We start from the raw sequence: 14,671 nt of genomic DNA, 5'->3' as shown, positions 1-14,671 counted from the left end.
CGCTACATGTGACGAGGGTATTAGATAACCATGCTGAGACGTGTACATGCACAGGTGCATTCTGTGGGACACTTAGTACCTTCCATCATCTGAACCTTCATCAGCTTCCTCTACCTCATCCTCTTCTTTTTCCTTTGCCTTTTCTTCGGCTTCTTCACTCTGAGTTTTCTCCTCTTTCTGGGGTGATGACTTTGACTTTGGCTCCTCCTTTTTGTTCTGATCTCTTGGTTTTGGCTCCAGCTTGATGGAGTTGAAAGACTGTGAGAGGTCCTCATCCGGTGGGGAACTCTTTGGTGGACTCTCTTTTTGTGCTGTCAAAGATGAATGATCAACATCTACAAGTTAAGACAACTCTGTTTCCTTTGAACAGTTCTGTTGACATCACTTAAACACATGTCAATAGTGACCCGTAAGAACAAAGAAATTAAAAAAAAACTGTCAAGAAAAGTCAAGTCCAAAGATGTAAAAAATTATTAAGAGTAACTTTACCTGAATTTCTCCTTGGATGGCCATTCCTGGCTGGAGCTGACTTTCTGGACAACTCTGCATCGCTGTTAGCAAAGTTCAGAAAAAACTTTGATGTGACAAATTTTTTTCCACCATTGCTCACAGCTTCATACAGCAAACTAAATTGTAAAATTTTTAATGGCTCTGTAGGTTATGACAACTTTAGTCTGACTCCCCAAGGCATCTACATTGTATGTCAGAATTAATGTTCAAATAGAAGATTACTTTACAGTAAATTACTGTTACATGATACAGTAACTGTAAATCTTGCAACTTATGCAGTGGTTTTGTTTTTGCAGCAACCTCTCCACCTCAAATTCCTGCCAAAGTGCTTAGACCAGGGACTGGCCCCTTGCTCCGTACTCTCCAAGCCGCATGTTCCTTAGTACTTATTTCCGCACACTTGAGACTCAGTCCAATGTCTTTTTAAATTTGATCCTTCCAGCGCTTCAGGGGTCTACCCATGACCTTGGCTTTTAGAAATCCTTTTGGAACCTCAAATTCATGACACTGGAAATATTTCTAATGTGTTACTACTGGACCACAGAATTGTTCCAACCACAAGTTAATAATGCTGCAAAAAGCCTTTCTCTCTTACTGCAAAATAAGACCACTGCAAAAGTACATGTATTTGCAGTACTGTACTCCCTTTCACTGACTCACCTGTTGGAGCTTTTGGACCTTGCCATCTGTGTCTGTGGCCGTGACCTCCAAATGCTGGGGTCGACCACACCAGGCATGGTCTTCCTTGTTGCAAACAGGTACGACCTGTATTTCTCCATTTCCTTCTTGTTGATGTGTCCTTAAATCATGGAAAATGTGACACTGTCAGATCAACTAATTTAACTCACTTTGGTGAGATTTTGCAGAAATGCAACTAAACTACATTTTGTATGCAATTATCATGGAAGCTCATCTGTGTTATACCCCCCTTCCACTTGGACGGCGCTCTCACTGTGCTGTCTCTATGACCTCAAATTGGACATATTTGCTCAACGAATTGTATAGACACTGGGGTTTTGACAGTATAGACACCAGCCTTTTTACACTTTCTGTGTTTTGTTGTCTTCTCAGTTGTTGTCTTCTTAGTCACATTTACTGTATGATTTGTATGATATACCCAGTTTGAAAGTGAAGGTTACACATATCCTATTTAGGTTGCAGTGAGAGCGCAGCGTGATCGCCGTCTAGTGGAAATGGGGCCTTAGTAGTAGTACATGTAGTAATTACTAGCATACTGCAATGCTAAACTTCTTCGAACAGAAAGGTAACAGTTATAATTTCCAACAACCACTGTTACCTTTTTGATCCTGAAGAAGGCGACAGTGGCCGTCCAAGGATATTTGATCCATGTATACCTTTGTGTTGGAAGAATGTTTAACATCGTACCAAATAAAGGTATCTTTTAAATTGTCGACTACGAGATTTCTTATGCCAAAAACCAATTGCAAAACAAATAAAATTCAATGTGTTTTGTCACACAGCAACCATATACCAGTAATAGAGTGTAATATTTACTATTTAGTATGTATGAGAAAATGTTGAGATGTGAGACAAATTTCCAGCTTTGTTACATCATGAGTGCTTGGAGTCAAAGGGACCAGGTATGCTGTCCATACCCATTTTCTGTTGATGCCTGAGAAACTGTTCGTATCTGCCCTGGATGAGCCTCTTCATGTGGGATGTGCTGTACACAGCTGCAGTACTCCACAGGTACTGTCTCTGGCCCCAGTTCAGGTCCGGGTGCTGAATGCAAACAAATGACAAAAATGCAATTAACCTCAGTGTAATACTGAACACAACACTACTGTCCAAGCAGAGGTTGATGGGGAAAATTGTGACCTAATTTTCCGTCAGTTGGTGGGAATAGCTGACAACAAAAGCCGGCATGTAAGAAAAAAGGTCAAGATTTTCCCCTCTGCTTGGAGAATATGCAACGCACCACCCTTATACTAGAACACATTGTCAATGTTTTCAAATACAAGATATAAGTATCAGACACTCTGATAGATTGGGACACATCACTATGGATACAGACATTTCTATGTGAGTAAAGATCTAAGATATTAAAGTACGGCAGTTGACTTTCAAAACAGCCTTGTAGTAATATTAAGAGCTGAAAGACTACATATAACTCAAAGTGAGGTTACTGAATAGAAGAGGAGGCACAGGAAATTTGCAGCAGGATGTGCAGATCAAGGATTGGCCTACTCAGCCATATGAGAGCCTGCAGACGACAACCTGTTTCCACTGATTATTCAGAAGCAAAGAAACGGCCATCCCCATCACTTGAATAGTAAGTGTATAATATCGTTGTCGAACCTTATCAATGTATTCTGTACAATGTGCATTTTATGATTGTTTAAAGACAACATAATCCAGAATACTGTAGATAGACATGTACATGTAACACTAACAGGTGAAGCTTAAGTGTTAAATTTTGACAATGTGATGAGTTACCTGTAGATAGTAGTTCTTCTTCATGGATGGTGGACAGGTGAAGGCCCTGCGGCGGCTCCAGGGCTGCGATGTCAGGCTATAGGGGAAGCTGGGGATCTGATAACTCATGTGGTAACTGTCCTTCATTAGGTACGAGGCTGGGTCTGAAAACAATTTGCAACTTTCAGTTAGTTATGGCTGAAGTCACAATCTTCATTGTGGAGTAACAGGACTAAATTCTGCTAACTCACCTAGTACAATTTGTAGTGTAACATCTCAATATTCCAAACGAATGGTAGAGCCCGTCACCCCCTTTGTGCGAGTGGTAGATCCCAACTAAGAGAGAAAACGTTTGTTATGTTGGCCTTCCGAATAGATCTACATTCAGTCATCTTTGTCGTCTCATCTCATCTATGGTCACTACATTGGGCACTTGTATCTAGGAGAAGAACTTGTGGTGAACGTCAAGTTGCCTGCAAGAAAATGTTTTTTTTAATGATAGGAATAACCATCGTCTAATACACAAAACGCTAGACCATTATGGTAAAGCTAGCAAATTAGGTGCTAACTTCTGTCTCTCACCTGTGTATCTCCCATGAGTCTCTCCTGCCCCATCATCAGCTGGTAGTGGTACACTTTGGCTGCAACACAAGGACAAAGCACCAATTATTCCACTACTTCTAACACCAGCTTTCACATGAAAAGAATGATATAACATCTACTACAATGTAACATTTCACTTTTGGGGTGAAACTATTATCAATTATTGATGGCATTTTCTACTGTACAAACATCAGAGTTTGATTTGAACTTACAGCCCAATTTTACCTGGTGATGAAACATGACTCAATACACAATAACCAGACGCACTTAGTTAATCATTCATGACTGTGATTGTAGTCGTGACTTGTGCTGTGACTTGGCAAATTTGTTACTTGGATCTGAGCCTGACATGCAGTTTAAAATTAAACAGTCACCTATTATTTCATGTTTTATTTTACTGCTCTAAGACTTAATATGTTTTGTATCTTTGAAAAGGAACAGACTAGCTTATAAGATGTCAAAATTCGGATTGATTTCATCTTATATAAATGCATTACACTTGATAATCAATTTCTGAAAAAAAATGAATTTGTGGTACCACTACCAACAGGGTTCTCCCCAGAATTTTTTAGTATAGTGGAGGGGCTGGCAAAAATAACCCGCACCAACACGCTGCACTTTCATGAAAATGGGTTCATTTTGCAATGACAGAGGGTGTCAAATACTACAAGTATAATATACTGTTGTTATTCCTTTGTTGTGAAGTGGCAAAACTACTATTGTTTTGATCATTGCTCATTCACAAGTTTTTGAAGACAATGCTGACTGGAAAAGTGATGCCACTTGGTACAAAAATCTGTGAATTGTCATTAATCTTAGCAAAACTAACAAAGAAAATAGGGAAGAAACACACTAAATTTGAAAAATAGTATAGTGGAGCTGGCTGAGAGTATAGTGGAGGGCCTCCCTTATTCCACTCTCTGGGGAGAACCCTGACCAATAAGAATTTAGTACCAAACATATTAAGTACAGACTCAGACAGAGGACGAACCATTAGCTAGTAGTGCAATACAGCTTCTCTATGGCTCACATATTACTAGTAAGCCGTCAGCATACTGAGTCACCCCTACTCTTCTCGATAAGTGTGTCGGGTTCTTTTACGTTTAGAGGTTTGATGCTATAAGCACCCCCTTACATATTCCCGTCCAAAAGGACAATATAACGCTTTTCAGTTGTGCCCAGTTAACATTTGTGAATCCGGGCTGCTTACTGGCTCCACGGAATTCAAACTAGATGAGGCAAAGCAACAGTAGACTATAGTCGTCAACATTGAAAACTTAAAGTTGCTTTCATGATACGTCAACAGATGACATATATGTATATGATTAAAGCCCTTACCTCCGTAGAATAGAGTCATGGTCTGGTGCAGTAGTGCTCCTTTTGTGCAGCTTCCTGCTAGGCTGAAGGATAAGAGATGTAACGCTACTTCACCTTTATCCGTAGGGTAACCTTTATCCGTTCTTTTAAAGAACGATGTATTTAGGGGTATCAAGTCAACAGATGGTGGTTTGAAACTGGAATATTTTGAAAATAGCACAATTTGAAACTACCGTCCATTGACTTGATATCCCTGGATACCCTGTTTAGCAGCACAACGGATATAGGTTACCACACGGATAAAGGTGAACGAACGTTAATACTGATGTTCAAAACATTGAAACCAAACAAAACAGTTCTCACAAATGTCACTGTTTAGCTGCTTGTAGTCAAAACACAGAAGTTTCTCTACTAAAAACAAAACTCTTTTCCAACAGGTGTGTCCACAAACTAGTTTGCTGACTTTAAACTGAAGAGGATTTGTAAGAACTTAAGATGACAAGGTTCATTAACTTCTGGAGTACTTTCTGAAACATTGCATGCCTTTGACCCTGTGCTTTAAAAAACAATAATTCATACATTTTAGTAGCATTTAAATTGTCTTGGGGATTTTTTTACTCTGATAGCCAACACACACAACAGCATAATATTATATCATCATTACAAAAATTGTTTGAGTTTGAATAACGATTGGAAAATCAGTAACATACAAATTGTCCTTGCAATAACCAACTGCTTAGATGCAGACTAATTAGTATTGTCCTAAAAACATATTTGCATTCAGTAATGTCATACTCATGTGCAAATAGATTTTTTATACACATAAGGGCCTGTTTCTAAGAATAGCAAGACTCATGAATACAGTTTACATGAACATTAAGTAATACAAAGAGACCGTGTTTAGGCAAAGAATTCAAAATAGATTTGATAAAAAAGGGTAATAGAATGAATTTATGTTTTAATAGGAAGATTGTTTTTTCTGTTTGTACAAAAAAAATGAGTTATACCTCCTTGCTCCTGGTCCTGAGTAGCTTTGCCTCAGTGCCAGTTTTTGGGACCCTGCCGTACTTGTACTCTGGACTGTACCTGTACCGATCCTGTTCATCTTTCCCATGGGGGAAACTGTGGATAAAATAGAAAATCATCAAATTATCAACAATCTCCGGTAGCCAAATTGTTCTTGATGATAGATCTATATACACAATATTTTCATCTTTTACAAAACGCATTTCTGAAGCAATTGAATTACCCGAAACCACTTGTCAACCCTCTCATTAAAAAAAAAAAACACTTAAAACCAATTTGCAACTTGTAACAATCAATGTAACAAATTGTTTTAAAACAAATTGGTATAGCATAACACAGACTCTAACATCATTTTACTTGACAAGTCTAAAAAATCCCCCACAAAGAGTCTTTTAAATGCCATTGTCTAATCACAATGCAACCAGTGCTTAGCTATACACAACATAACAACTGACTCCGGCTGTATGTCAGTGGAAACAACAGTATGTGATGTAATGGGAGAAGTTTAAAACATGACCTGAAGAAACCTTAACGTCTCCGAGCATACCTATTCTCCGACCCGTGGGTCTCTGTCGGCATTTGACTCATGGCTCAATGTCGTCAACTGAGCCGCCTGGCTTCTCGCGAGCAAAAACAAGACCACAATGCCCTTTCACGATCACCTCTACCCTAAACAACGTTACCTAGCTCTGCGTGTTTGGCCATGTATGAAGTACCCTAGAGAGCAGCTGCATAAAAAAGAGCAATATTTGCATACAAGCTCAGGGGACAAAGCCCACGATACAACAGGAATCGGATTTGTTTCCTTGGTTATGCGTGCAAGCAGACGTCACAAAACAGGCAGCATAGGTCAATAGTTGTAAGAACGCTGCTTCTTGATGGGCGTTGTAATTACTACTCTGAACAATGTATATAGGGTAGTGACTGGGTAGAAAAGGAAAACTGTATATATCTCTAAGTTAGGATTGTGCAATTTGCCTTAAAAGCAAAAGAATCTAAGATAAAGTCAACTTTGAGCTTGTGATTAGTTCCTAACCTTTCAAAGTGGTTTCAAATCAATCTGTGACTACAGATTTTGAAATACTACTTTTTGGTTCTTATAGTATACCCAATTCTCTATTTCCTGACCAAGTTTAAATTATTCTTGGCCATTCCCATGTTGTCAACCTGACAAAAAGATGAATGTAAAAATAACGAAGTGAATGACAAGCCATGGCGAGAAGTAATATCAAGTGTTTGGCGTACAAACAGAGACTGGCAGCAACAGGGGAATGTTAACTTTGGTCAATATTTGATATTACAACTGTAATGCTGGTGTTTACATACAACCAAACTATTTCTGATCAACTTTTAATTACTTATCATCAAAAGTTACCAACTACAGACTGAAGAAATATGGCAGGTGTTTTCCTCTCATCATCTGAACTTATAACAACACTGTGTGAACATACATTTAATGCTAATTCACCTTTATCCGTGGGGTGACCTTTATCCATTGTCTTTAAAAACAGCACATTTAGAAGTATTAAGTGTGCTGACAGTGGTTTCAAATTTGCATTATTTTCAAAATATGTTCCAATCTGAAACCACTGTCCATCGACTTCATATCCCTAAATACATTTTTTTACAAACAAAGGTGAACCAGAGTTACATCCCCCTGGATACCCAAAACAACTTCTTTTTCCAAAATCCAGTGCATGCATGCAAGGTGTGCAAACATTTCAAGCTTGCGTCTTCTTTCTTGCTTCTGAAGGTTTCTTTTCCAGCCCAGTGCATACATACAAAAGTCGAACCAATTATACCAAACTGGTCTGCTAATGTAGCGTGACAAAACCAGCCAGCCTTTTCTGGACTTAAAGAGTGTCAGAATGGCAGGTATACCGATGTAGCGTGCACCTTTCTAGTGGGGGATTAACTGCAGGTGTAAGAATCACTCGCGGGTCGAACTGAGTTAGGAAATGTAGAATGCACTCTCTTGAAGACCAGCATTTTCAAGAGGTTCGTCAGAATGATAAGAGGGTCTGCATGCTCTTTTTCTGTAAGGCATAGACAGGCCTTTTTAATTTCCCGTCATTCGTAGGGAAGCTATTTTATTTTACGTAATTCGTAGTGGGATGAAGCGTAAAGCGTTGGTAGCCGTCATGAATTTAACGTAAAGCGTAGTCAGCCATCCCGAATTTAGCGTTGTCACTTGTCAGGACCCCCCATGCAGACCCTCTGATAATGGAAACACTTGATGAACATTTTCTTCTATTGGTTTTTCATTCCTTGAAGTTTTGTTCCTAATGTTTAGATTTTAATTTTGGCCTAGTTTATGTACTATAGGACTCTGATACCACCATCATCATACTGAGCTTCAATGTTGTTTTATATACTCCTCGTTGTTTTAATCCATAGTGAGCCAACTTATTTTCTTTGGAATAAAAACTAATATCTGAGATAAAGAAATATTTACCAGGATAAATAACAGACATGACAATCCATAATGTGATGATCTTCATTTTTTCTAGTTCCTGTTAAAGGCTGGGTTACCCAAGAGACTCATTCATAGTTGCACTACCACATCCTTTGTGCAGGTGTCAGTCACTAGACAATAAAAATCCATACATGATGACTACATGTGGGATTAGAATTCCCTTTCCATGTGCTCTTACCTGACCCAGTGTTGTCTTACAAATTAAGCCAGACAATATGAGCGTGCCAATTCTTGACAGCAGTATAGTGTGTACTGGCATTGGGCTTTTTTAACCTCAAAGTGTACGAATGGAAGTCACGACACAGTGACAGAAATTAAAGAACAATTCTTACCAGCTGGTTTAAAAAAGATTCAAAGGACAGAGAGTCAGGCACAGATTTTGACTATCATACATGTAGTAACATATCATTTAAGTAAAAGGTTTTACATTAGGCTATAACTTGCAGTCTGACTCATTTTCAAAATCACACAAAAATGACTTCAAATGGCTTTAATTTCATACAACTATGGAATGTAGGAATTAGTAGCAGTGGTAACCAATAACCTATGTTGTTATGGCTTTGACAAACTTAATCCCAGGCTATAAATGTTTACATGCACATTGTCCCAATAGATACCTTGGGGTAAATGGTTGTTCAATAGTTTCTTCATCTACTAGTGGTAATGTTAACAGTTATTAAATGTGTGGTTTATATGAAATGATGTTTGAAAATTTCACAATATTTTTAGGGCGTAGAAGTCCTCTCGCATAATGCGATGGTAACTTGATATCTCACTATTTGTAATTAAAGTATCCCAGGGGCCAGCTCTGTGCCAGACTCAGGACTTTAAGCTTCAGGGCAAAGAACAAGACTAGATGTTTAAGACTCTGGGCTTTCTTGGAAAGGTTACAATGTTACAATGTGTGGGGGTTTAAATTGTAAATGGCACAACATCATGATGTTTTCAATGTCAAACAGAGCGTTTACCTTGTCAAGGGTGTATAGTGCATTATTAAAAGAGCCTGAAACGTTAAACTTGAGAATGTAATCTAATCATCTTCAGATAAATTTTCACAATGAGAGCGAATGAAATACAAAGTTTCATACCTTGTCTCTTGAACAGGAGCTGGCATCTTGAAGTTGCACCTTTCTTGCACTGCCTTTCTTGTCCAAGGTAACAACACTGGGTCTGACTAGAGTGACAGCTCAGCCTTGTAATCAGTAATGGAACGCCTTATAAAGGGAGACCCGCCTCTAACAAAACATCTGTTGGTGATAACAGAAATATCATCCACATGTCACCAATATCTTCACAACACTGTGGCTAATAGTAATATCACTTGACACTACAGCGATTCTCCGCCGTACTTCACCCAAAGCACCGTGTACAATGAGCAGAGAACACGCCACATAAATACAATAGTAACTCAAGAGCAAGTTTTGAAACACAACACGGTCGAACTAAAACATGAGCATAGCTACACACCACTCTACAAACTCTAGGTTTAGAGCTATAAGTTCGGCCTCAAATCATCTGACAAGCTCTTCAAAGTCACAAAGCACGTGTCACGTACCTTAAGGTGTCAAAACTGTGCACTTGAGACGGAAACTAGCTGGTTATGTTGTAGAAATGTGAACCATTACGTTGTTAGACCACTCGTGTCTCCATGGCTTTTGTGTGCTTAGCTGTCAAGAGGTGAGTCTAATATACGGGGGTGAAAACATTATTGTATCAATATAAACTATACCATTTTGCATCTACAATGAACATCGATAGACCATATCCTGCAATAATTTTATAATATTTTTACTGATGAGTTTTATTGGGAGATACTTATGTGTTGACTTGCAAAGAAGTTGTTAGAAAATTCTTTAACCCCCTTTGTTAAGAGTAGAAGAATCCTTTCAGCTGAAGCCAGATCCGGCTTACTTCCGGGTGTGCCCGCACATATGATGACAGTCGCGAAATTGGGACACGTTGCTAAGCGACGGCGTCCCAGTCAGACAGAACTCAGGCTGACTAGACTAAAATGAGTATAATTATCCCTCATTATGACTAATACAAATCGGTGTCGTCTGTACTGTGTATGCAAACAAATTTCCACACAATTCATGTGATGATCCTTCCACTCCAGTGCAAGGCCTGGAGTTTGCCGCAGTTGTGTGCCTGCAGAATACAACTGTGTCGCTAGGGGTCGTGGGAGCAAATATGTATAGGTTGGTAAAAAAAGGTATACACACACATGTAGTTTACTGAGGTGACAAAAAGTAATAAACCATTGTCGGCAGGATGTGAACTTGCCCAATGGATTTCTATGCAATCGCACGGTGGCTGCCAATACAGGGACACTTTCTTTGGAAATATGTAACGCTATATAATTATAATATTTATTGCAAATTCATGCCCGAGGGCTAATATGTATAAATCTTAGTCTGTGGTTACGTATGTCCGTACATATTGTTCCTATGATTCGCCTATGGGTACATATAGTAATAATAAAAAAATCAACATCTAACTAACCTGCGGTTCTATACTATGGCTAACCTGGGCAAGGCCGCCAATCCCTGGGAGTCTAACACCCAGGTCACCCGATCTCGCATTCAGGCATGTTCGTCTCTGTCCTCGTTTCACATCACTATACACAAGGCAGTGTCCGCCATTTCAAAACAGATATAAAACATACAAAACATTCTTAATTAACGTTATATCTACAATTCAGAATCCCCAGTTCAGATCAGTTCAGTTCAGTCATCCGTCCGGTAACACTATAAAGTTCCTCCAGGCGGCTCTGTCACGCATGACACTGACAGACAGGAGGTCTCCGTCTTGGAGGCCAACATCCTCCTCAATCACCCTCTTTGATAAAAGTGTTGAAAACACAGAATCCCCCCCCCCCCCCCTCCGAAATCAAGTACATATTCACTATGCACAATTGTCGGCCAGTTCAAACATGCACAAACATCTCGGGTTATCATCCACGATTTGAAAATCCCCCCTTTATATTCCCAATTTGGAAATCCCCCCGAATTGAAGTTCATGATTTGAAAGTCCAATGCATTTGGTCATTCTAATCCGAATCAGTGCTGGACTGAACGCCAATCAGGAGAGTGTCTGTTAGTGCATATTGCCGGCTCGTACAGGAGGATGGGCCAATGATGCCGTCCGTGTCCCACCCCATCCTCCAGCACAGCTCGGGGGGACACGTACTGCTCTCCTCGACCTCCTCCAGAAGCCTCACGATCTTTGTTTGTCTTCCCGGAACCTCCGGCGCTGTTCGGCGAGTTCAAACTCCAGCCGCCGCATCTCGGACAAGATGGTGATCGGCACGGGTGCGTCTGCTGGCAGTTGACGCAAGGCCTGATAATGGTCCTCGTGGTTTCGCACGGGAGACCGCATATTCCGGACGGCGTCCCAAGGCCAGCCCGCCACCCAGAAGTCTTGGACGATGACACTGTCGGCTTCTCCCCACAGGTCCTGGTACATGAGGGATCATGAGGTGGTGGAGGTTCGCCCTGGACTGACCCCATTCTTCTACTGTTGATAACCCGTCTGGATCACCTACGCTCTCTCTCAATTTCCCCGAGCCCGGAGATGTTGCCTCGTGTAGTTGTACTGTTCTCATATCCATTGTGAAATAGCAATATGCGTCTGATGTAGAAGTGGTCCGAAAGGCGAATGACTGGTTGCTTTGCTCGCCTGTCTCCTAGCAACGTCACAGACAGGACTCAAGTTCGGATATTGGACCTTATCGAGGTCAAGTCTCATAGTCTGTACTAGAAGAAGGGTGATCTGTCTCCATCTCCGGTTGGACCTCCTCTTCCTGAGAGGCCATCACCTTATTCCCCCTGTTTGGCATGCCATCTCTGCGACGACTCAGACATGTCCCATTCTTAGAGGGGCATTCCACTCCAGAAGGGAGTCTTGTTTTCCAATAGATAATGTGTAAATGAATACATATTGTGTAATTCATCTTGAGAGGAATTCCCTATACGCATAGACACTTAATTTGTTTATCGTACATATTTTCGGAATAAATGAGGTACGCTAAGCACACCGAGAAGGCAAATTGCTCATAAGATAGCAAAGAATACAAGAACAAGACGAGATTTCTTAGCGAACCTGAAATTAGTTTTGTAACCTTACCTAAAAGTTTTGCATTGTATTCAGTCATAGGATTAATTAAATTAAAGGGTACTTTAGTACAAGACTGAATGATTTTGAGACACGTGGAGTAACTGGGTACTTTATCGTATAATATGAAGTAGTATGCAGTTATTACTTCCTAAAATTAATATCTATCGGAAAATAACACCCCCGTGTGGAGTGGAATGCCCCTTTAGTGGTCTCGGAGTAGTCCGGGACTGCTCTCGATGCAGGTGGATCTGTGTGAGAGACAAAACACACAACACAAAACCCGGTCTGAATTTCAAGGTCGATTTGAAATTACAATTTGTTACTTTTCTAATGCGTTGGCTTCACAGGTGCAAGGGTGTTTAATTGCCGGCTGTGCTTCCATCAATTTGACAATGCTGCCACCTCAATGTCATATTTCCTCTAGACGTGCCCGACTCACTGCAAAACTGCCCCTGCCAATTTCCTGTTTTGATCCCATCACTGAGTTTAATATACCATAATTATACTATTACCTTATCTCTCAATCTATACTTTAGTAAATAGTCTAAGCCTAATACACTGAGATTCGACGATGTCAGTGTCGCTCGTCAGGCCATTACTAATCCCAGGACGGCATGAAGTAGTCACGTATCTCGAAATTTGGTCACCCCTCTTTCCCGGGGTCCTTCCAGTCTGGACTACCTGTCCCATTGACGAATCCCTCGACTTGACCTCCCTCCCCGAATCCACCTTTTCTTCGCTCGGTTGAAGAATTTTCAGGCTGAATCCTGACTCGCGGCGCCACATGTTTCAGCAAAGAACCCTTTTATTCCATGATCCAACCTTCCTTCATCAGATTCGAAAACGAACGGACTGATCCTGTACATGTAACGCACGGGAGAGAAAATTCTCTGGTGCCTACAAAATACAGATGCAAGAATTAATTGGCGAGCGGAAACAAAACGCTCTAAAGCCAGGGGAATCGGTTATCACCTCAAAATCAGTACAAGAATTTGAATGACAGAAGAAGGCGGAGTACGTGCTTGCAGATTTCATCCCCGATCAAATACACACTTGTGGGGCCAAGAGCCAAAACCACAAGGTCAAGGACGAGTTCGCGTCATTTTCTAACCACTAATTTTGGAGTTGCCAATCTTTCAACTTGGAATGTCGATAATCACTTTAAACTTTTGGCTGTAGAGAAATGACAAGAGGGGGCGTGACTAATATCAGGGATCAAAGGTCTTCCCAGGAGTTACTAAATCCTCCTGCCACCGCGGCCTTCCTGTCTACAGGTCATTACCAGTACAAGAGAACGAAATTAGAAATGTGAACTTGAAATGTGCCATGCGGCTCCTGTCACTAGTAATTTGCAGGTGCAAGACTATGTATCAGTGGGACCGCGTAGCACAGTGGTATTGTGTTCGGCCCGTGACCGAGAGGTTGCGGGATCGAATCCAGCTGCGTGTCACCGATCTTGTGTCCTTGGGAACACGACACTTTACTCAGGTGAAAATGAGTCCCTAGCTTCGTCCGTTAGGGCCGTCCCTCGGATAGGAGGTCCCGTGTCTGGGGAGAGACATACCCCAGGCACGTTAAAGAACCCATCACACGTGCGATGGTGCGGTGTGAGTGGTCCAAAACCTACAGTACCTTGGCCGCACCTGGGGCAATTACTGTCGTATTGAGGTCACCTGAGTGGCGCCGAATGGCAGCTCGCTCCAGACCCTTGCGATTTAGCCCCGCCTATTGTAAGCTCCTCGCAATTCAGCCCCTGGCTGCAAAGAGTGAGTAGTCGGCCCATCCAATAACAATAACAATATCAAAACGACGTGTTCGGTGAAGGCTGAGGTACATGGTTGCATGGAGGTATTTGCGTTACGAGTTCGGACTAAGCTTAAGAGTATCACATCTCTCTTACTGGTACACAGAACGATATTTTCCAAATACTGCTCTCATGTTCAACTCATATATCCGTCTACGTAGGCCTGTTTCTTTATATCATGTATTCCAAATGCGAGACCAAATCACTCATACATGACTGTACTGTTATCGATAATATATTGTTGTACTGTATGTATACATCCTCCGAGTAGTACTATTGTCTATTTAGCTATTAGTTATTATTGGTTGCCATACACCTTGTGCGATTGTCGAGCAATAAAATTCATTCATTCATCCATTTATCAATGTAATCGGTACTACAAA

The 14,671-nt window shown here is 40.8% G+C and overlaps 1 protein-coding gene across 2 annotated transcripts; it reads right to left on the bottom strand.

The window, feature by feature from the left end:
• Nucleotides 1-6: 6 nt before the first annotated feature.
• On the bottom strand, nucleotides 7-10,057 carry LOC118426460. 2 transcript variants are annotated; one of them, XM_035835874.1, is made up of 10 exons: nucleotides 9,924-10,057; nucleotides 9,457-9,615; nucleotides 5,874-5,988; nucleotides 4,888-4,949; nucleotides 3,529-3,587; nucleotides 2,968-3,110; nucleotides 2,127-2,253; nucleotides 1,171-1,309; nucleotides 490-551; nucleotides 7-311 (listed from the first exon to the last, which is right to left on the bottom strand). In XM_035835874.1, exons 2-10 carry the CDS (start codon nucleotides 9,480-9,482, stop codon nucleotides 73-75), a joined length of 972 nt encoding a protein of 323 aa, XP_035691767.1. In that variant the 5' UTR covers nucleotides 9,483-9,615; nucleotides 9,924-10,057; the 3' UTR covers nucleotides 7-72. The 2 variants fall into 2 exon arrangements, with proteins under 2 accessions (XP_035691767.1, XP_035691766.1); XM_035835873.1 differs by lacking the exons at nucleotides 9,457-9,615; nucleotides 9,924-10,057 and adding an exon at nucleotides 6,440-6,588.
• Between the last annotated feature and the right edge of the window lie 4,614 nt (nucleotides 10,058-14,671).

This window comes from Branchiostoma floridae, chromosome 11 (assembly GCF_000003815.2).
Source record: "Branchiostoma floridae strain S238N-H82 chromosome 11, Bfl_VNyyK, whole genome shotgun sequence".
NCBI classification, from domain to species: domain Eukaryota; kingdom Metazoa; phylum Chordata; class Leptocardii; order Amphioxiformes; family Branchiostomatidae; genus Branchiostoma; species Branchiostoma floridae.
Note: the sequence above shows the minus strand (reverse complement) of the source record. Positions and strands in the feature narration are given on the sequence as shown.

Bases quoted from the DNA above. Each gene is read 5' to 3' on its own strand.
- LOC118426460 (XM_035835873.1), bottom strand. From the start codon at position 6,480: ATGAGTCAAATGCCGACAGAGACCCACGGGTCGGAGAATAG. The intron at 5,989-6,439 runs GTATGCTCGGAG...TTTTATCCACAG, and splicing joins ACCCACGGGTCGGAGAATAG to TTTCCCCCATGGGAAAGATG. The intron at 1,310-2,126 runs GTATGGACAGCA...CCATGATTTAAG, and splicing joins CAGGCATCAACAGAAAATGG to GACACATCAACAAGAAGGAA.